General features: G+C 43.0%; 1 protein-coding gene across 1 annotated transcript in view; it reads right to left on the reverse strand.

Annotated features, from left to right (window-relative positions):
• Positions 1-1,685: 1,685 nt before the first annotated feature.
• Positions 1,686-21,836, reverse strand: part of LOC136879398 (uncharacterized) — a 40,245-nt gene continuing 20,094 nt past the window's right edge. The window contains exon 2 of the mRNA XM_067153214.2: positions 1,686-3,406. Coding sequence (XP_067009315.1) covers positions 2,690-3,406 — 717 coding nt within the window. The 3' untranslated portion in view covers positions 1,686-2,689. The remainder of the gene's footprint in view (positions 3,407-21,836) is intronic.

Here is a 21,836-nt window from a genome sequence, read left to right on the forward strand (position 1 = left end):
GAAGTTCCTAAGCTTAGAAAAACATTCTAACGAATTCCAAAGTGAATTCTGAGTGACATTTCAAGTGTCATCCCGGAGTGACACAGTTAAATTCCTATCGAAATTGAACGTCAACTAAATAAATAAATAAATAAATTCAATAAATAAATAAACCTCTGATACCGGGTCTTTAGCACCTATGTGCTCCCACCCAGCAGCGAAGAGACATGATACTGTTTGTCAACTCAGAGTTTCTTTTGTAAGGTTGGATGATGAATGCACCACCACGATTTGGATTGTATTGGTTTAGACTATTTCGGGATAAATGTATATTTGTGATCATAAGCCGGACATTCAAAGTCTGACTCACCCTGTCAGTTCTTTTTGTCGTCGAGAAAACATTAGAAGTAGAAGAAGAACCACTCCTCAGCTCTTGGGGACTGCACTCCTGTGTTCCATCGCCTATTTGGCCCGCCATGTAAATAGTTTTGACGTTCCTGTTTCTATTTTATAACAAACCAAGGAAACAAGGCTCGCTGTAAGTTGTGTACCCGCAAGTTCACAGTCCCTCTTACAGATGTCTTGCAAAAACAGGGCTTTAACCAGGGGAAGGAGTTGAATGCCAAAAGTACTGAATGATGCGTAGAAAGCACGGACCTTGCAGATGTGCGCCCACGGGTTGTGCGGACGTAATGGCGGCGCTATTACTTACTGTGCTCGAAGGGCTGTAAGAGTCGACTGGCCGTTCATCAACGTCAGAAGCGTTCGTCGATGCCACTGATGAAACGATGCTGGAGGACACTCGTTGGCACTATCCACGTGAAGAAATGGCCACGTGCATCTTCTACGTCCACCACTCGTTTAGTACTTTCGTCATTTCCCAACTGTAACTGCAGTTAGGTTCCGTTGCACGCTATCTGGATGTGTGACTGTATACGTGCGGGTACACAACAGACAGCTATGAGTCTTTGTTCCTGAGTAACTTGCTTCTTCATAGTCACAGCCGACTTTCCGAAGATTCACGCAAAATAGTGTAGCATGTGCTCGTTGCGATACGAATAGTCATATGGATGTGATATCAAGTATCTCGCTAGGAGGTGAGAAAGTTAAAATCAATTATTGTGATTTATAGGTTTAATTTCCATATTATTTTAACTTGCCAGAAAGAATAGAGTAGGCGTGTGAAAGTCTATAGGCCTAGGTAATTCATCTCTGGAATTAAATTACTCAACATTCGTGAAAGAAATGCAGTTCCCGTTTGCTGTAGGATGTGAAGATTCTCATGGAAGAAGAATTTTGAAAGATATAAAATTTACTGAGCGACGACAGCAGCAATAACATTAATTTATTGAAGTATTCAAAATACTACTGAATGGAGTGTTTAATCCAGTGAACTCTAGAGTGCAACACTGTTCATCAAGCTTGACAGTTACAGGTTCTTAACAGTAACATTAAACCCGTGAAACTACACTCAACCTCCTCGGTCTCGGAAAATGTTCAGAAAGGCACTACATTCTTCAGCTTATCCCAGTCGCTGGAGCTACCCGGGATCATTTTCGTTTTGGAGAGGAGTTTAAGGCCGGAACCCTTTCTAACGCCAAGTACTTTTTCACGTGAAAATCCCAACCCAGGATTGACCGAGATTCGAACCTCGGACGTCCAGACGGGAAACTAGCAGCTAAACCACTGCGGTAATCATGGTGTGTGTTTATGAAACATTTCTCTGAAAATGATCCATGCTCTAATCACTTAAAGAGTCTTCGAACGATCTCTACGAAAATCCTGTTTATTTAGATGGATTAGCATTCCTTCTCAAAAGAAACAGTTAGCCCTGAACTAGAGAGATTTAGTATAGATATTATGTTACAAGCTCATCCTTATTAAATTTGAGAAGTCAAATATATTAGAACTTCAAGCGCAAGCACCCTAAAAATGATTTTTTCAGTAGACTACGACTTATGTTTTGTATGGTTCAGAGTCTTGGCAAGAGATGAAGGTTGACTTTTCAAGTCTGAAACAACTTCTTAAGGAAGATATTTGGAGTAATGAGAGAAAGCTGAAGAATGAAGACAAAACAGAATTGCAAGAATTATTTGGCCAGTCAAGCATTGTGGCGAAGCAGTTGAGGAAAGGTGTGGGCTGCGCATGCACAGAGAATGCCTGATACTCAAAGTTCGACAGGAGAAGAGGGAGACCAAGCAAAAGGCGGATTGACTGCGTAGAAGATGACCTCCGAAAGTTAGGAAAAAAGCCTGCAGAAGAAAAACTGAAGATGAAGAGGTATGAAGGGAGGTGAGCGAGGCGGCCAAGGTTCTACATGGACTGTAGCGCTGACTAGAGCGTATGGAAGGAGTCGTTACCTCTTCGATATTTCGCTTCGTGCAGATGATAAAATATACTCATTGGTCACCTGTGTATTTGATATCTTAAGTGAACTCTTGTCTCTCTTCGTTTCTAGTGCACCGATCGTTTCGCGAGACTGTAATGTTATCATGCATCAAAATAAAATCCCATCCTTTCAACAATTTATGCACTTCAAATTTAAAAAGTTGCAGTGTAATCTTGTCTCATTAAATACAGGCATCTTCATAACGTTGTTACAAAACAGACGTCTTCATGAAGTTAATTTATTATTGTCCTGAGTGGGGTGAAGTTTACTGGTAAATGAAGGTAGAAGGCTCCTTTTTTTAAAGAGTCTTTAGGTCGAGTCCTACCAGGGACGGTAGGCATCGGCAGGTCTATATCCTCCATTGCCGGGGCCGTATCCACCATATCCACCGTACCCTCCATACCCACCTTGGCCTCTGTAGCCATCATAACCGCCATAGCTTGGTCGATATGAACTGGAGCTGCCATATCCACCATATCCTCCTCCCTGGCCGCCATAGCCTCCTGATCCACCATATCCACCGTAACCTCCGGATCCTCCATAACCACCATAGCCTCCTGATCCTCCATAGCCGCCATAGCCTGCTGATCCTCCATAGCCGCCATAGCCTCCTGATCCTCCATAACTTGATCCTCCATAACCGCCATAGCCTCCTGATCCACCATATCCACCGTAACCTCCTGGTCTTCCATATCCGCCGTAACTTCCTAATCCACCGTAGCCCCCACTGCCCCCATAGCCACCGTAGCCTCCACTGCCCCCATAGCCACCGTAGCCTCCACTACCCCCATAGCCACCATAACTGCCACCATAACTTGGACGATAGCTTTCATATCTCGGTCGATATGCGTCGTATCGATCATATCTGTCGTATCTGTCGTTGTAGCTGTAGCCAGAGCCATAGCCTCCGCCGTAACTTCCATAACCTGCGCCGTAGTTTCCATGACCTCCGCTCCCACTCCATCCATCGTACAGCCCATAGCCTCCAGCATCAGCGTGCGCCCAGCACGACACTAGCGCCAGCAGCAGCACCTTCGTCTGAAACAGCGAGAAAGATTTTGTCAGCTCAGTAAAGAGTAGCTCCAACAAAGAATGTCAATTTCATACAGTATTAGGTTGATGCAAAACTTCTTGAAGATTTTTTGCTGAGTGGCAGAGATCTTTATTTTTACACATTCGTAGTAGTGGGGATTGGGGGGAGGTGAGGGGGAGCAGTCCCCCTCCCCAACTTTGTGGAGAAAAACACACTTTTATTCTATTTTAGCTGCCTATAGCTACGAATTACATTTTAAAAAACAATTTGTACAAACCTTTTATTTCTTTAATAATTAAGAAAAATACTTAGCGGAAATGCGTACAAAATGTCGTTCGTCGGGCTAACAGATTTGTACAGCGCCACAGCAAGTAGCGGAGGCCCGCGCAACAATATATAAGCATGTTCTGTGAGGAAGCGTAGCAGGGGTATATTTTCGGTAGTCATGGACACAAGAATGAGTTACTCGCATGCCGCGCGTATTCGCCAGTCTGGCAGTTTCACTCAGTCAATGCGTCTTACTTTCGTAGTGCGTAGTCAAATACTGAATGACTTTATAATTGTATAGTCACGCCGTACTTCTCAGTGGCGGCTGGTGGTATCTGAAGCTGGGTGTTGCACCAAAGTTTTCAGTGTCACATTTTTATATAAGAAGCTTACAGAAATAACGAGAAACTCTATTATCGTTCAGTAATGAACTACATTCATACTAAAACTAAAACACAGGTACAACACAGGAAATAAGAGGCTAATTATACATTATAACTACAGTTACTCTTAATAATGTATTTGCTTTACGTCCTGCTAACTACTCTTTTACTGTTTTCGGAGACGCCGAAGTGCCGGAATTTAGTCCCACACGAGGTCATTTACATGTCAGGAAATCTACTGACACGAGGCTGACGTATTTGAACACCTTCAAATACCACCGAAGGCCAGCGCCTCAACCGTCTGAGCCACTCTGCCTGGCACAGTTACTCTGTTTCACTTGAATTGAAAATTTGACCTCCTGCTTACATTGAGGGCTGGTTTGTAATGTGTGTATTGGTATGTCCTTTATTTCAAATTCATTCGATGTTTTATTTCCGAATAGTTCCTGGAAAAGGGCCATACTTAATGCGAACCAGGTAGAAATCTACGATGGAATCTCCACCACGCCCGCCCTAACGCAGACGAGAGGAGTCCTGCAAGGAGACCCAATGAGCCCTATGCTGTTCAACTTGATGACATCCGACATCATTAACGTACTGGGGACCGAAAGGGTCAAACTAATTATGTACGCAGACGACATGACGCTGATATCCAGGGATCCCTTGTATATACAGACTGCATTCAATAACCTCAGAGCATGGGCGGATAAGAACTCGCTAACCATCAACAGTGCTAAGACAAAAGTTATGAAATTTAGAAGGGGAGGAAAACTGGCAACATATGACGTTTTCCGTAACGGAAATGAACAACTCGAGATCGTGTCATCATTTAAATACCTGGGTATCACACTGCAGACCAGAGGCTCAACCTTCACACTGCACGTAAAGGAAAAAGCAGCGGCAGCAACCAAAGCAATGTACGAGATCGAACCTCTCAGTGAACACTGCAATGGCACTATTCAAGCTTAAAGTGGCCCCGGTAGTTACGTATGGGATACAATTGATATGGCACAAATTAACTGTTTCAAACATGAAAAGAATTGAGAATATAAAGGCCAGGTACTTGAAACGGATCCTACAGATCTCAAAATTTACAGAGAATCGAATGGCATACATAATGGCAGACGAAACATTCTTTCTGGAAGACATCAAACAAACATTCGGGCTACCAGACACCGCCGCATCGACTGCCGTCCTTGAAGAAAGGAGACAGAAAGCCCATCAGATACCTGAAGGTTTCTACGAAACGGAAGTAATGAAGAACAGTGAATGGAAGAGCCCAAACTACAAACTACGCCATGTATACACACGCTTCGGTGTCCACGGATTCCACGGGAAAATATGCCTAACTAACAGATTTCACGCCCCAAACGAAGAATGTATCTGCCGTCTCTGCGGAATGACCTGTCCTAGGTACCACCTGATGAACTGTACTGAACAAACACAACGCATCGGCACACTTGCCAAGGACTGGTAAAAAAAACAAAAAACAAAAAACACAACAACAACGAAGTGATGTACCAAAAGAAAATGACAAATTGTAACCTTTTAACACATATGTACACATTGTGTGTAATTTCAAGAAATTGAGGGCTGGTTTACACGGGTGGAGTGGCGAGGCGAGGAGAGTGGATAGTAGAGCTACTAGCATCGTGTAAACGACTGGGATAGTAGCAAGTAGAGTAGAGTAGCTAGAGTAGAACGCAGCCGGGAAGGCGGTTTGAAGAGGGTTGCGCAGTAACATTCGCGCGCTTGGTAGTATGACGTGTTTTCCGCTGAGCCAATAGAATCATTTCAGTAAGAGGTGCCTGTTTGTGCGCGTCACGAGTGAATGTTTCGAGTTTTGTTTGTAAATATCATAATCAACGTATTTAGGGAACTATTTGCGTGTGTACGATAGATCCTGGCAGAGCAAAAATAAAAGTATTCCATCGACAGACGAGGGAAATAGTATTTAGAGTGTATTTGTATTTTGTAAGCATGCAAGCTGCAGGCGTTCAGTGGCGGGGAAGGTGAGGAACGCCATGTTGCCACGCTTCAAAAGAAGACAGCACTCGCGTGCGGTATCGGCCTGCGAACAGTACAGAGGGTAAAACAAGCTACGAAAATAAGAATAATGTATTGTTCAGGTCGCCAGGAAAGAACTCTAAAATGAAGAAGCCAGTGACGGACTTCGATGATTTCAATAAAAATGTTCTGCGTACAACAAATTTGATATGTATAAAAATGGCGAATATCCTACGGCATTGAAACTGGCCCGTCCACTTATCTTCCTTAATATCTCGAAAATTTTCCTCAACACCTTCTCGGGATTTGATGTTAAAAATTAATTTAGACTTTCAGGAAACATTTAAGCCCACGAAAAATATAGGTCATCGCTTTGAAATTCAAGATATTACTGGATGAAAAATGTTTACACTTTCGTGCTGTTATGAGTAGCCAAATTGGCATCACCGCACCTCATACTTCTGTCTCTCTCTGCGCAACGAAACCGCCTTCCGGGCTGCGTTCTACTCTAGTAGTGGTGTTGGGTCGCTCAGGAGCGAGTCTTTCCTGGTGAACCACAGGTCAGTATGGAATGAATGAAGCCCCCATCTAGCGGCGAGGATAAGAATTGTGCCGGCTGCCGAAGCCTGTCGCACTGCTCTGGGGCAATGATTCATGAATGACAGATGAAATGATATTTGAGAGTGTCGCTGGAATTAAATATGACAGGGAAAACTGGAGTAACCGGGAAAAAACCTGTCCCGTCTCCGCTTTCTAAAGCACAAATCTCACATGGAGCGACCGGGATTTGAACCACGGAACCCAGCAGTGAGAGGCCGGCGCGCTGCCGCCTGAGCCACGGAGGCTCCCGTCCGATTGTGAATATTGTTAATATATAGGAATGTTTGCATTAATAGTTTTTAATCATTCCACACGCCCTTGTTCATGGTAATCATGGCCCCACCCCAATAATTATCCGAAGTTAACTAAAATTTAAAACAATGGAAAAATATAATTTCGAAAATTTCAAGGTCTCATGTTCAGGCTCGCCTAGTGATGATAGCCACTTAATACCTCTATGCTAAAATGAAGTACCTAATATACTCCGTTTCCTTGCAAGGTTTTATATTATTCCAGCCCCAAGCGATCAATGATTTCCTTAAGACTAACATTCTGTAAAGTATTTGTAATTTTACTGATAACTTGTTGAAAAACTGAAATTCGTAAATCATAATTAAGTAAGATATTTCTCAGGTAACTGCAATCGAGCCCAATTACTTTTGCCTCTAATTCTTCCCTTCACTGGTAATAATTACGTAACAGCCTGTAACTGTCTCCACTCCTCGTGTGATCTTCACACAGTATGGGTAAGATTCAACATATCTTCAGCCAGAAAGTAAGAAATTTGATTTCAGAGAACGGATTTAAGTTCTGTAGAGATAAAGGAACACGGGGGGGGGGGGGGGGGTTGGTCTTTGAAATGCTCCCTTGAAATATACAGGAGAAGACTCTGTGTGAATGAGGCAGGATTAGTAATTTTACAGTATTTACTATTGATTTACTTTGTTACAGGATTTGATGGAAATGAAAGAGCAGATTCTTTAACAAAATTAGCCGCCACATCAAACATCGGAATTGCACATGACGAACCTCCAGAATTATATTATACGTACGTCAATGGAAAAATAGCTGGATATTTCTAGCTTAAAAGGATCTGTTACAAGAGAACTATTTTCCCCTGAAGTTAAAGATCGACTTCACAGTAAAGTGTTAGTGCTTAAGTTTGTCCTAACGCAATTTCTATCGGGACATTGAGAATTTAAATGTTACCTTGATCGATTTAAAATCCAAATTACAGATGGATATTTATAATTTTGTGGTTCTCCTCAGACAACAGATCATCTACTCTTCTCCTGCCCTGCGTTTGGAATGAAAAGACTTATTTAAGTGCCACCTGAAGACCTGAACAGTTGTGGTCTTGCATTTTCTAAATCATTGCATGATATTTTCAAGAAGCCTTATTGTTATAAGCAATTCTTAACATTCATTCAGCATATCTTTAACAAACTGAACTCTATCATTCGTTTTGAAGTATTTTGTGATTATAAACTACAGCCCTAGTGTACTTTTGTGAAATAGGGCTCCATACTGTACTGGATATTTAATATTATTATTATTATTATTATTATTATTATTAATAATAATATTTTAAAATATTTTTTGCTAGTGGTTTAACGTCGCCCTAACACATCGACGGTTTTAATTAATGTACAGCCTGGTGTGAAAATGACAAACTACGGAAAACCGTCTTCAGGGCTGCCGAACCCGCTATCTCCCGAATACAAGCTCATAGCCACGCGACCCTAATCGCACGGCCAGCTTGTTCGGTTCTACTGAGGTTAATCACAATCATGATGATGATGATGATGCTTGTTGTTTAAGGGGCCTAACATCTACGTCATCGGCCCCTAATGGTACGAAATGAGACGAAATGTAACGACAATTTAAAAGTCCAAAATCATCCACTGTCCAGAATTCCAAACGTGATGATAAATGAATGGATGAATACGAATTTAAAACAATCAGTGGATCCGACCCGCAATGCACCACAATCCCAGAAACTACCGTAAAACAGTAGTATTACAGACCAAGGGACTGCTTCTAAAGCACAATCCTGAATCGATAATGCTTGTTGTCTAAAGGGGTCCAAAATCCAGGCCATCGGCTCGTCATAACCTTATTTATCGCTAGTAAAGTAGAACTATGGTATTTGTTGTGTTGTGGTACTAATCGAAAGTAGCGTAGACTCGCGGTATTCCACACATTATGGTACTACTCACAGGTAACGTAATACGCACATGTAACGCAGACCTATGGCGTTTCTCACATTGCGGCGCCACTTACAGGCAACGCAAACCTATGGTGTTCCTCACATAGGTGTACTAATCACAGGGACTCTCACTATCCCGTGGTATTCCTCACATAGTGGGTATTAATCATAGGCAACGCAGACTCACGGTGTCGCTCATTTAGTGCTACTAATCACAGGCAACGTCAGACCCGTGGTTTCTCGCATAATACTAATTGCAAGCAACGTAAGCCCGTGGAGATCCGCATGTAGTGGTACTAATCACGGGTACTGTAAATTCTATCCTGATTCACACTCGGTTGCTACTAATCACAAACCTATGGTATACCTAACATAGTGGTACAACTCGTAAGTAAAGGCGACCCATCGTGTTCTCCGCGTGATGGTACTAATTACAAGTAGTATCATGGTTCTAATTCGATCATCCCTTGGTCGCCCCCGTTTTTTCAAGTTAATTTACGTCGCACCGACACAGATAGGTCTTATGGGGACGATGGGATAGGAAAGGCTTGGGAGTGGGAAGGAAACGGCCGTGGCCTTAGGTACAGCCAAATCATTTTCCTGGTGTGAAAATGGGAAACCACGGAAAACTATCTTCAGGGATACCGACAGCGGGACTCGAACCCAATATCTCTCTCATGCAAGCTAACAGCTGCGCGCCCCTAACCGTCTCCTCTTACAACAGGCAGGGGGTACCGTGGGTGTATTCGTCTGCGTGCCCCACCCTCAGGGGGAAATCACAATCATAAAGTAAGTGATAACTCAGCCAGACAAATGCTCTGTAATAGTGTGAAAAGCCTTTAATGATTTATCTGAAGATCATTAAAAATTATTAGAACTAAAGTTTCAAACACACGAGCTGAAATTACAAGTTAAAATGTATCCAAAATTCGGCAAAGTGTTTATCGTGCAAAGAGGTCTATAAACCCACCTGTACCCAAAAGCCCAATTGGTGGCCACAATCGTTAAGATGTCAAGTCTATACGGTCTCGCGCCGTGGTTAGCCCGTTCGAGTACCGTTGGTGGGGAAAAAAATCACCATCAGGATGTTGGCCTGCAGGGTGGAGAAGGTGGCTGGTATACCATTTTTAATCACCGGTTCGCGTGTCAAAAGCCTAGATTCAATCCCAATCATCCAGCTCCATGGCTAAATGGTTAGCGTGCTGGCCTTTAGCCACAGAGGGTCCCGGTTCGATTCCTGACAGGGTCGGGAATTTTAACCATCATTGGTTAATTTCTCTGGCACGGGGACTGGGAATGTGTGTCGTCTTCATCATCATTTCATCCTCCTCATGACACTCAGGTCGCCTAAGGGCGTCAAATCGAAAGACCTGCATCTGGCGAGCCGAGCATGTCCTCGGACACTCCCACTCTAAAAGCCATACGCCATTTCATTTGTTTCAATCCCACACATGTCCACGGTGTTCATGTGGAGTGATGGCATATGCCGCTGCTGCTTATGGTGGTGGTTAATGTTTTAAGAGGAATTACAACTAGGCAACCAATCTCATTTGACGCTTTTGATGGTGACTCGTCCGTCGTATGGAGACATTAAACATTGAGCAGAACTCTTGATGTTCTTCGACAGGAGCAGACTATGTGCCGACACCAGATTTCACCCTCTTCCTACATCATCCTCATCCTCCATTAACCCTGACAGTAACACGTCTATAAATATCGCTTTAGTTACACCACACGTTTCGAAGACCTGTCACTCAAAGCCTATTATTTAAAGTTACATTAAAGTTGTCTCGCGCCGTGGTTAGCCCGTTCGAGTACCGTTGGTGGGGAAAAAAATCACCATCAGGATGTTGGCCTGCAGGGTGGAGAAGGTGGCTGGTATACCATTTTTAATCACCGGTTCGCGTGTCAAAAGCCTAGATTCAATCCCATTAAAGTTACCAGATGGAATGAACAAGGAATAGAGGTGGTGGAGGGGATAACTCTCCCCTCCTTAAGAGGAATAGATGGCATTCATTCGCACAACACGTCAGAAAAACGTATGGTGTTACTGTCAGGGTTAAACGTGCAGGTCCCCCATTGGAGTCAATTAGAAATACCTGCAGCAGGCAAGCCGAACATATCCTCGGACACTCCCGGCACTAAAAGTCATACGATAAATTAAAAAAAAAATACCTTACCTTTACTCAAGAATTTACGTCAAATACACATTTCCAACAGATTGGCTGAATGGTCAGCGTACTGGTCTTCGGTTCAGAGGGTCCTGTGTTCGATTTCCGGCTGGGTCGGGAATTTTAATCGCTTCTGATTAATTCTTATGGCTCGGGGACTCGGTATATGTGTCCGTCCCAACGCTCTCCTCATCACATTTTTTTTTTTTTGCTTTACGTCGCACTGACACAGATAGGTCTTATCGCGACAATCGGATAGGAAAGGCCTAGAAATTGGAAGGAAGCGGCCGTGGCCTTAATTAAGGTACAGCCCCGGCATTTGCCTGGTGTGAAAATGGGAAACCACGGAAAACCATATTCAGGGCTGCCGACAGTGGGGCTCGAACTCACCATCTCCCGATTACTGCATACTGGCCGCACTTAAGCGACTGCAGCTATCGAGCTCGGTATCTCATCACATTCAGACAACATACCACACTACCAACCACCACAGAAACACGCAATAGGAATTACATCCCTCCATGTAGGGTTGGCGTCAGGAAGGGCATCCGGCCGTAAAACAGGATCAAATCCACATTTGCGACGCAGTTCGCACCGGCGACCCCGCAGGTGTGGAAAAAACAAGCGGTTGTAAAAGAAGAAGACATTTCCAACAAATGCCCATGGCAAGCAACAAAAACAAACGTGACAAAACTTCCCAGTTTGTCAAACACAACAATTTCAATATAAATTACAACACTATAAACATACCTGTAAAAAGATACACACTATTGTGCAAAGAATTCTTTGTACACACACTACTAATCACAAACCTATTGTGTACCTAACATAATGGTAATACTCGCAAGTAAAGGCGACCCATCGTGTTCCCCGCATGATGGTGCTAATCACAAGTAGTCTCATGGTTCTAAATCGATCATTCCTTGGTCGCCCCTTTTAGTCGCCTCTTACAACAGGCAGGGCAGAATTCTTTTTATAATAGTATTTTTTTTTGCTAGTTGCTTTACGTCGCATCGACACAGATAGGTCTTACGGCGACGATGGGACAGGAAAGGCCTAGGAGTTGGAAGGAAGCGACCGTGGCCTTAATTAAGGTACAGCCCCAGCATTTGCCTAGTGTGAAAATTGGAAACCACGGAAAACCATCTTCAGGGCTGCCGACAGTGGGGCTCGAACCCACGATCTCCCGGATGCAAGCTCACAGCCGCGCGCCTCTACGCGCACGGCCAACTCGCGCGCTAGTGAGTATTTTTACAGGTATGTTTATAGTGTTATAATTTATATTGAAATTATTGTGTGTTTTACTGACTGGAAAGTTCTTGTTACATTTTACTAACTCGACACTGGAAAGTACGACTTCATTCTTAACAAAAAAGAAAACCGTGCCTATGGTCAGCAATAGTTCCTTAAATACTGTATGTTTTTCCATTGAGACCAATGTATCGCTACCTTTGTGAATACGACATTTTTGTCGATTGAATTATTGAGTATTGTTTTAAATGTATACACCAATTTCACCCTAAACTGTACACGTCCTACTCCATGGCTAAATAATTAGCGTGCTGGCCCTTGGTCCATGAGGTCCCGGGTCGATTCCCGGCTGAGTGGGGATTTTAACTTTCAACTTTCATTGGTTAATTCCTATGGCTCGGAGGCTGGGTATGTGTACCGTCTTCATCATTAAAATTCATCGTAAGTAGGGCCCCATCCCAGGGACGTAACGAATGTGATACGGGACCCGTCTGCCAATATAAAATTTCGGGCCCCCTCAAAGTGTAAAACAGGGGCTACCTGGCCGAGGCGGTAAAGGCGTACTCGGTTCGAATCCCCGCCAGGAAGTCGTAAAATTTAAGAAACGAGATTTCCACTTCCGGAGGTGTACATGGCCCTGAGGTTCACTCAGCCTACAACAAAAATGAGTACGAGGTTAATTCCTGGGGGCAAAGGCGGCCGGGCGTAGAGCTAACCACTACCCCATCAGTGCCGAGGTTACGGGTAGTGGAAGCCTTTACCTTCCATCCCTCCAAGGGCCTTCGTGGCCTGTACGGAGGTGACGTTGCTTTGCTTCGCGAAGTGTAAAACCTACGAATAACTGATATTAATGTAATTGCAACAGGTAGACAATACGCAATATATTGTCAAATTATATAAACAAAGGGATTATTGTAAGATCATAAACAATTAATTTTAATATATTTGGAAACCTGCGTGCTTCAACGGCCAAGCTGCTAAACCAGACACTTAGTTGTTCGTACTTAAAAGTTTGTTTCATTTTGCAGTAACTACCAAAGTCTCAGAAATAATAATTTATTCGATTACAAAACAGAAAAATATACGAGAAAAATTTAATCAAAAACTGATCAAATGAAGTTTGAAAAATATTAAAAAGCACGAGTGATAAACCCTCGCGCAAAGAGAGCTCATTCGAAACCGAATTGACTGAGTGTTACCACACCTACTTCTCATTAGAGTTATACTTTGTTGTCGAATAAATGGGTGGTAGAGTTGTTCAGCAAAATTTGTGCATAAAACGATCTTAGATGCACTGCTCCTCAAGAAAACATAAAAAACTAAATAAGTACTCAATGGATGAAAGAAAATGAGCAGTAAATCTTACAAATCAAGTAATGCTATTTGCTTGACGTCGCACCGACGATGGCGACGATGGGAAAGGAAAGGGCTAGGACTGGGAAGGAAGCGGCCATGACCTTAAGGTACAGCCCCATCATTTGAAAATGGGAAACCACGGAAAACCATCTTCAGGGCTGCCATCAGTGGAGTTCGAACCCACTATCTCCCGAATGCAAGCTGATAGCTTCTTGACTCAAACCGCGCAGCAACGTGCTCGGTTGACTGCGAGTTAGAGCACCCCCACTAATTTTCAAAACCCGGCGCCCCTGGCTGTAATAGCACCTCGGAATGGCGGTTACTCAATTGATGACCACCCCTGGTACGGTATAGTACTCTCCCATTAACAACTGATATCAGGGAACTTTCCATTTCAACGAACTTGTGAAAGTGTGTTACTACGAGTGGGAGATGCTCTGTGGGCGAACTACTCCTGACCTCAATGAACTTGTACGGAGTTACTCTCTTATGAAACAACAAGGTCACACTCTTGTGTAATAAATACTACTCCCATTTGTAATATAAACAACGTTTCGACTTTTCACATTCGTCACACGTCACTGAGGAATCAAATGTAAACATGGATCGGTGTAAACGAGTTGAATGTTACAAATAATCTGAGTCATCAGTCCATAGACTCTGCTGAAGCAGCTGTCCATGTCACCCTATCATATGCTAATCTTTTCATTTCTACGTAACTACTCTATCCTAGATCTGTTCTAATCTGCTTATATTCATACCTTGGTCTAACGTTCTTATTGCCTGCTCTTCCCTCAACAACTAACTGAACAAGTCCTGAGTGGCTTAAGATGCGTCCTATCATTCTCTATCTTCTACAGATCAAATTTAGCCAAATCCATCTCCTCTGACCAATTCGATTCAGTATCTCTTCATTCGTGATTCGATCTAGCCATCTCATCTTCAGCATTCTTCTGTAAAACCACAATTCGAAAGCTTCTATTCTCTTTCTTTCTGAGTTAGTTATCGTCCATGTTTCACTTCCATACAATGTCACGCTCCAGACGAAAGTCTTCAAAAAAGTCTTTCTAATTCCTATATCAATGTTCGAAGTGAGCAGATTTCTTTTAAGAAATGCCTTCCTTGCTTGTGCCAGTCTGAGTAACAACAACAACAATAATATTATTAATGAAAGCTAGAGGAAATCACGGTGGACGTCATAAATTAACAGACTAGTTTGATGCAGTCGTGCATGCTAACATTTTACGTATTGATGTCTGGGGCTACCCTACCATTCTTGCCGCCTACACTTAGCTCAAAAACAACTGAACAAATTCAGGACAACTTGAGATCTATCCTATCAATCCATTCCCTATTCTGGTCAGTCTTTACCAACTCAATCTTTATTCAATGTTGGTTCATTTGTGAACTGATTTACACTCAAAATTCTTCTTTAAAAGCATAATTCAAACAATTCTCTTTTCTTCTGTGCCACTTATTGTTCATATTTCACTTCCACCAAATGCTAGACCCTATACAGAAACGTCTAACAGGCGAACAAACTCATTTTCCTTGCTAGATTAATCATGTAATTCGTTTCGATGTCCCTCTAACACTTCTCCTTACACCAAAGTCTTCCCACCCAAAGTTTGCTACATTTTCGTAACATTACTCCTTTGTCGGCTCTAACTGCGGTCTTACCAGAGTCTCTACGCCCTCTCCTTTACATCCTTACTACAAACCTTAAAATAATCGCATAACCATGCCAAGAGATCTCTAACCTTTCCTTAACAACCTCGACACACCATGCCGCATTAACAACTATCACAGAAACACGCTATAGTGATTACATCCTTCAGGAAGGCCATCCGGCCGTCAAATAGGGACAAAATCCTATGGGCGACACAGTTCGCACCCGCAGCCCCATGCATGTGGGGGGAAAAAAGGTAGTAGAAGAATTTTTTAAAATACGTAACTCTAGCTGAGAGTAGAAAGTTGATCTCGGGAATAAACTTACTATTCCTATATGGGTGCTATGAAGGCGTTTATATAGGGTCACGGTCACCCAGGATTGAACGATGTAGCCTACCTACTTGGATGCGCAAGGTCGATAGATGTTAAGAGGAGACATCTATCAGAGAAATGGGACGACACACTGAACAGACCAGCGTTACCCAATTCACTGTCGCCACCTCATTTTTATTATGAACCTATAGACCACTCACTCAATATTTTTGGCTCACGTGAAACACAGTAATGTAAATGTATCAGTAATAACAAACAAACAAACATCCTCATTATTGATTTTTATGCCTTTCAGCGTTCAGTCTGCAAGCCCCTTGAGTTAACTAAGCGCCTCCATGCTCCTCTTGTCCAACCATCGTCCCCTTTCTCTCTCACCACTTATCTTACCCTACATGAGCGAATCCAGTATTCTCTCAAGCAAACCTATCTCCGTCCATTCATCTCACATGAACCCACCACCGAAGCAGCTTTATACAAACAGCTTCATCCATCGATTTTATTTCTAACTTCATCTCATTCGAGTATCCTCCTGTCATTGTTCCCACATGTTTGAATCAGCGCTACCTTCATGTAATACTTTCAACTTATGAACGACATAACCCGAGTATACCCAGCTTTCACCTCCATATAACAAAGTGTCTTAAAACAAAGCGATGTTTATATAGCCTACGTAGTTTCGTCTTTATTACAGAATACCATTGACTGCAACTGCGAACTCCTGCAATAGCTTTGCTGCACCTTGATTCAATTTCAAGTTGCTTTACGTCGTACCGACACAAATAGGTCTTATGGCGACCATGGGCTAGCAGTGGGAAGGAAACTTCCATGGCCTTAAGGTATAGCCTGGTGTGAAAATGGGAAACCACGGAAAAGCATGTTCAGGGCTGCCGACAGTGGGAGTCGAACCCATTATCTCCCGAATACTGGATACTGGCCGCACTTAAATCAACCGCAGCTATCGAGCTCGGTTTTCCGACTGTAATAGTTGAAAGCTGCCGAGGTATGGGTGGTGCTGTGTACTGGCATTCAGAGCAGAGCAAGCCTGCTGCCTTTGGATATTGCGGCATGCGTTGCTAATACGATCAGTGATGCTCCGATAGAAGTTTCTAGTTCAGTGAGGAAAGCAATGTCAACCTCTCTCATTCCTCATCTTGTCTAGCTTATTTTGTGGTTTTAAAGGCTTCTCTAAAATTCAGTGGGCTTCCCGCTCTATTTTCTAGGATACTGGGTTCAATCCCCATTGAGATCGGTAGCACTTAAGTATAATACAAATAGGACAGTTGTGTGAGATTAAAGAACTCCAGTCTGACATTATTTTACTATTTTTGACATCGACCGACACAGACAGGTCTTGTGGTGTCGATAAGACAAGGCTAGGATTGGGAAGGAAGACTACTGTGCCCTTAAGGAACAGCCCTGGTGTGAAAATGGGAAACCACGGAAAAGCCACCTTCTGAACTGCCTACAGTGGGGTTCGAACCCACCATCTCCCCAAGGTAAGCTCAAAAGCTACGTATCCAAACTTCATAGTCAACTCGCTCGGTGGACAAAATTACGACACATAAGTGTCAAGGCCTCCGTGGCTCAGACGGCAGCGCGTCGGCCTCTCACCGCTGGATACCGTGGTTCAAATCCCGGTCGCTCCATGTGAGATTTGTGCTGGACAAAGCGGAGGCGGGACAGGTTTTTCTCCGGGTACTCCGGTTTTCCCTGTCATCTTTCATTCCAGCAACACTCTCCATTCTCATTTCATAGCATCGATCATTCATTAATAAATCACTTTGGTATTGGCGACCCCATCGTACTAATAGCCTAATAGTATATCTGCTTCATTCATTCCATACCTGACCCGGTCAATGACTGGAAAACAGGTTGTAGGTTTTTATTTTCAAGTGTCTCAAGGTCTGTGGCAATTGAAGCATTGGATTCTGTGCAGCATCCTCGACGAAAGTAACCAGCTGTTGTTTAGTCTGTGTAGTTATTACAGCAGTAACGCTATCCTATTCAACGCCAGTTAATAGTCACGGTAATGTCACTTGATTAGTTTTAGGGGCTTAGTATATTGTACGTCATCACTCATGTACTTGTGAGCGTATCAAATCGGTATGTCACATAACCTGAGTTATTGTGGTTGTTGTAGTTTGTGTACTGTAACAATTTATTCGCGCTCACATGCGAGTAGCTGATCCACGACTTGAGATAAGGTACTACTAAGCATTTTCCTAGAGTGCGGAGTACCGTGGGAAAAATCGCATTCATTGTGGCCATCCTATTATTGATGATAATGACTATGTTTGTTGTTTAACGGGGCCTAACCGCTAGGACATCCGCCCCCAATTGCACGAGGTGCAACGAAATGAAACGATAATTAAAACTTCAAAATGTATCCACTGACTAAAATATAAAATGATTGATGCTGAACATATGACCATAAACCTGGTCGGAGGAAAACAGCCTACAGATAAATGAAGAAAAGACAGTACAAATGACTTTCAGAAAAGGTGGGAAATCAACGCCCAAAGACAACATAACATTACACAAAAAGCCACTACAAAAGGTACGAAATTACAAATATTGGGGAATAACACTACAGACAACGCCGGCGTCCTTTGGTATACATATTCAAGAAAGAACGGCAGCAGGAATCAGAGCCTCATACAGCATCCAAAACATTTCAAACCTATCAATTAGCACGGCGATGAGACTTTTCAAGACGACAGTAGCGCCAGTGATAACATATGGAATTGAGATCGTGTGGGAAAAGCTGAAGATCGGAGACCTGATGAGAATAGAAAGAATAAAAGCAATTTTCATGAAGAGGGTTACCCGAGTCGGAAAGACAGCGCCATCCCGGATGGTGTACGAAATGATGCGGGAGACGTATTTCATAGAAGACATACGATCACAATTCTACCTACAATCAACGGAAGCAAGCAGGGCACTAGTAAACATCAGGGAAAGGAGGAAAAGTGAAATTGATCTAGACTTCTACTCCTCACCAGCGACGACGGACGATAGATGGACTAGAGAGTGCAACGGCAACACACAGCGCCATGTGATAACACGACTCTCCACTCATGGGTTTCACCACAAGATATGCGTAAACCAGAAGTTCCATGAGCCAGACGAAGATTGTAAGTGCACTTTGTGTGGGCAGAAGTGTAGTAGATACCACATCATAACTTGCACGAAAAGAACCAGGACAATTACAGACTATAGCAAAGACTGAAATGTGAAATTTATTTAATGCTCAAACTTGAGTGTATATTTCTCTATTAAAATTATAAATCCGAAACAGTCAGTGAATCCAATTCACAATGGCCAATAGTACGAGGGGTGTACTGTATTGTTTTACACTTTATTTTTTGTACTCCCGGGTATGGTTCACATTTCACTTTTGAAGGTTGTGACGTGTAACTAGTGTCTTTTTCCACCGTTTGGTAGCAGCACACGCACAGGGGCCAACGAATGCACTGTCATAGCCATTTCATGAAAACACTGTCAGTGTAGGAGCAGACAACATTGAAAGCAACCGTCAAGGACAGCGCTATACGACTTTGTTCCTATGGAAAGAAGGACTGGCCACTGCAGAAATTATCAGCGCTTGGTGGCAGTCTGTGGGGAACATGCACCGTCACGGAAAACATTTTACAACTGGGTGGAAGGTTGGAAAACAGGCGCACATCGGTGAGCAAGGGAACCAGTTCTGGAAGGAATGTGAACAGTGTCAACACCAGCCAACATTGCCCGGATCGAACAGGCCATCCAAGGAAAAAAATGCATCACATTTACGGAAATGGAGGCAGCTACGGGAATTAGCCGAAACAGACTGCAGCGGATCGTACGCAGCCACTTACAGTTGGGGAAGGTGTCATCCACGTGGGTGCCTAGACTCTCGTCTGCAGGCGAAAAGCAGAGGCCTGTGGACGTGTGCAGAGAACTTTCGCAACGCCATGATCAACATCCAGCCGACTTCATGTCTCGGCTTGTGACTGGTGATATGAGACATGGCTCCATTACCATGAGCCACAAATGAAACAACAATCGATGCAATGGAAGCATAAGGACAGACCACCGCCAATGAAATGTGATTATCACCTGTTCGGGAATATGAAGAAACCTCTACGGGGTCGACATTTGCGGATTTTGCAGAACTGGACACAGCTGTCAAGGCATGGGTACGCAGCACTCCGAAAGAATGGTTTCAGGAAGGTCTGGAAAGACCGACAATCGATTGCAAAGGTGCATACAGTTACAAGGAGATTGTGTTGAGAAGGTGGACGTAACAACTGATGTGTAATGTACTTCATTTGGGTAGAAGAAAATACAGTATAAAACAATATAGTACGCTCTTCGTACTAACCATGGTGTTCCTCCTACAGTGGTACTAAGCACAGATAATGCAGACTCATGGTGTGTCACACACAATGGCACCACTCGCAAGCAACGCAGATCCATGGTGTTCCTCACATAGTAGCACTACAGTAATCAGAGGCAACGTAGACCCGTGTTGTTCATGTAGTGGTAGTACTCATAGGTAACGCAGGCCCGTTTGAGCACAGGAGAACAGACACATTCCAGCGCAGCGTACGGCACCTTTTCTCGCACGGACATTAGTCCGCGCAGCTGAGTGACGCCTCTGTGGGATACACACGTTGGTACTTATCACAGGCAACGCCCAGACGCGTGGTGTTCCTCACATAAGGGTACTACTCCTAGGTAACGTAGATTCATGGAGTTCCTCACATGGTGGTACTAATCGCAAGTAACGTTGACCCATGGTATTCCTCACGTAATGGTACTAACCACAAGTTAGTAGTCTTATGGTTCTAATTTCATCATCCTTTGGTCGCTCCTTTTAGTCGCCTCTTACGACAGGCAGGGGATACCGTGGGTGTATTATTCTTCGTCTGCGTCCACCACCCACAGGGTGTCATATAATAATAATAATAATAATAATAATAAAGTGTTATTAGCCTTTGCTTTTCATCTCGTTATTGTACGATTGCATATACTTAATTGAACATTTCGAAGAGAGTAAAATTTTACCTTCAGACATATTCATGTGGTGGCTGCAATGCTATGCTTTATCTCTGGTCGCTAAACCTGCTGCCCTCGACTTTGAGCATGCCGTAAGTGGTGTAGAGCAAAAGCGTCAAAATACGGTCCGCAGACCGTTTGGATCTTTCGACATCATTCCAAATGGCCCGTGGTAAAATACGAAGTTTCTATTAAGTTTGGCCCTAATTTATTAAGCGTTTCCTTTATGGTTTGTGGGAAATAAATACCGTATGCGGCGAAACAAACTTACATGCACTAAAATGCCCGGTTTCTCCAACTCTGTATTAAAGATTATTTAACAAATGTTAACTAACAATTGTTATTAATGTAACACTCCTGTTAAATCTCCTGTTTCATGAACACATTTCCAACATTTGCTACGAAAAAATTATAAAGACAAATTAACACGTATCCGTGATATTTCTGAACGCATTTGGCAGTGAGCGTCTTTTGTTTCTTTACTACAGCGCCCCTACCGGTACCTATATTCAAATTGTAATTCGTAACACATGATTGACATTATTATAATCATTATAATGAATAAGAGACAAACTTTATTATAGGTTTAATTTGAAGGTATGCGAGTGTGCTTGAAAATTGAAAGGATATACGGTCATATCACAACATTCATACATTCTCACTAGCAGATGCATCCGTGCTTCGCTATGGAATTCTACAATGCATGCAGAATTCTAAGTTAGGTAGTGTACACGTTGCGAGTAAGATTGTATTAAATTGCATAGCTCTTAACGTTACCCTAGAAACGCTTTGGGGAAGTCACCAAAAGTCTTTATGTTAAGACTGGGTTGGGACATTTTCATTGTGGCCTCTTGCCTACCATCAGTCACAATCAAGTTAGGAAGTTTTCATTATAATGGCAGACTCACTCTCCACATGCCTTTTTACATTCCCAGAAATGAAATGAAATGGCGGATGGCTTTTAGTCAAATCGTCGCCATAAGACCTATCTGTGTCGGTGCGACGTAAAGCCAATAGCAAAAAAAAAAGCTTTTAGTCAATTCAAAAGACCTGCACCTGGCGAGCCGAACTTGTCCTCGGACACTCCCGGCGCTAAAAGCCACTTACGTTGTTTTATAATTGACAATCGTTTGAACAACAATTTTAA

The sequence above is a fragment of the Anabrus simplex genome, chromosome 8, assembly GCF_040414725.1.
Source record: "Anabrus simplex isolate iqAnaSimp1 chromosome 8, ASM4041472v1, whole genome shotgun sequence".
NCBI lineage: Eukaryota > Metazoa > Arthropoda > Insecta > Orthoptera > Tettigoniidae > Anabrus > Anabrus simplex.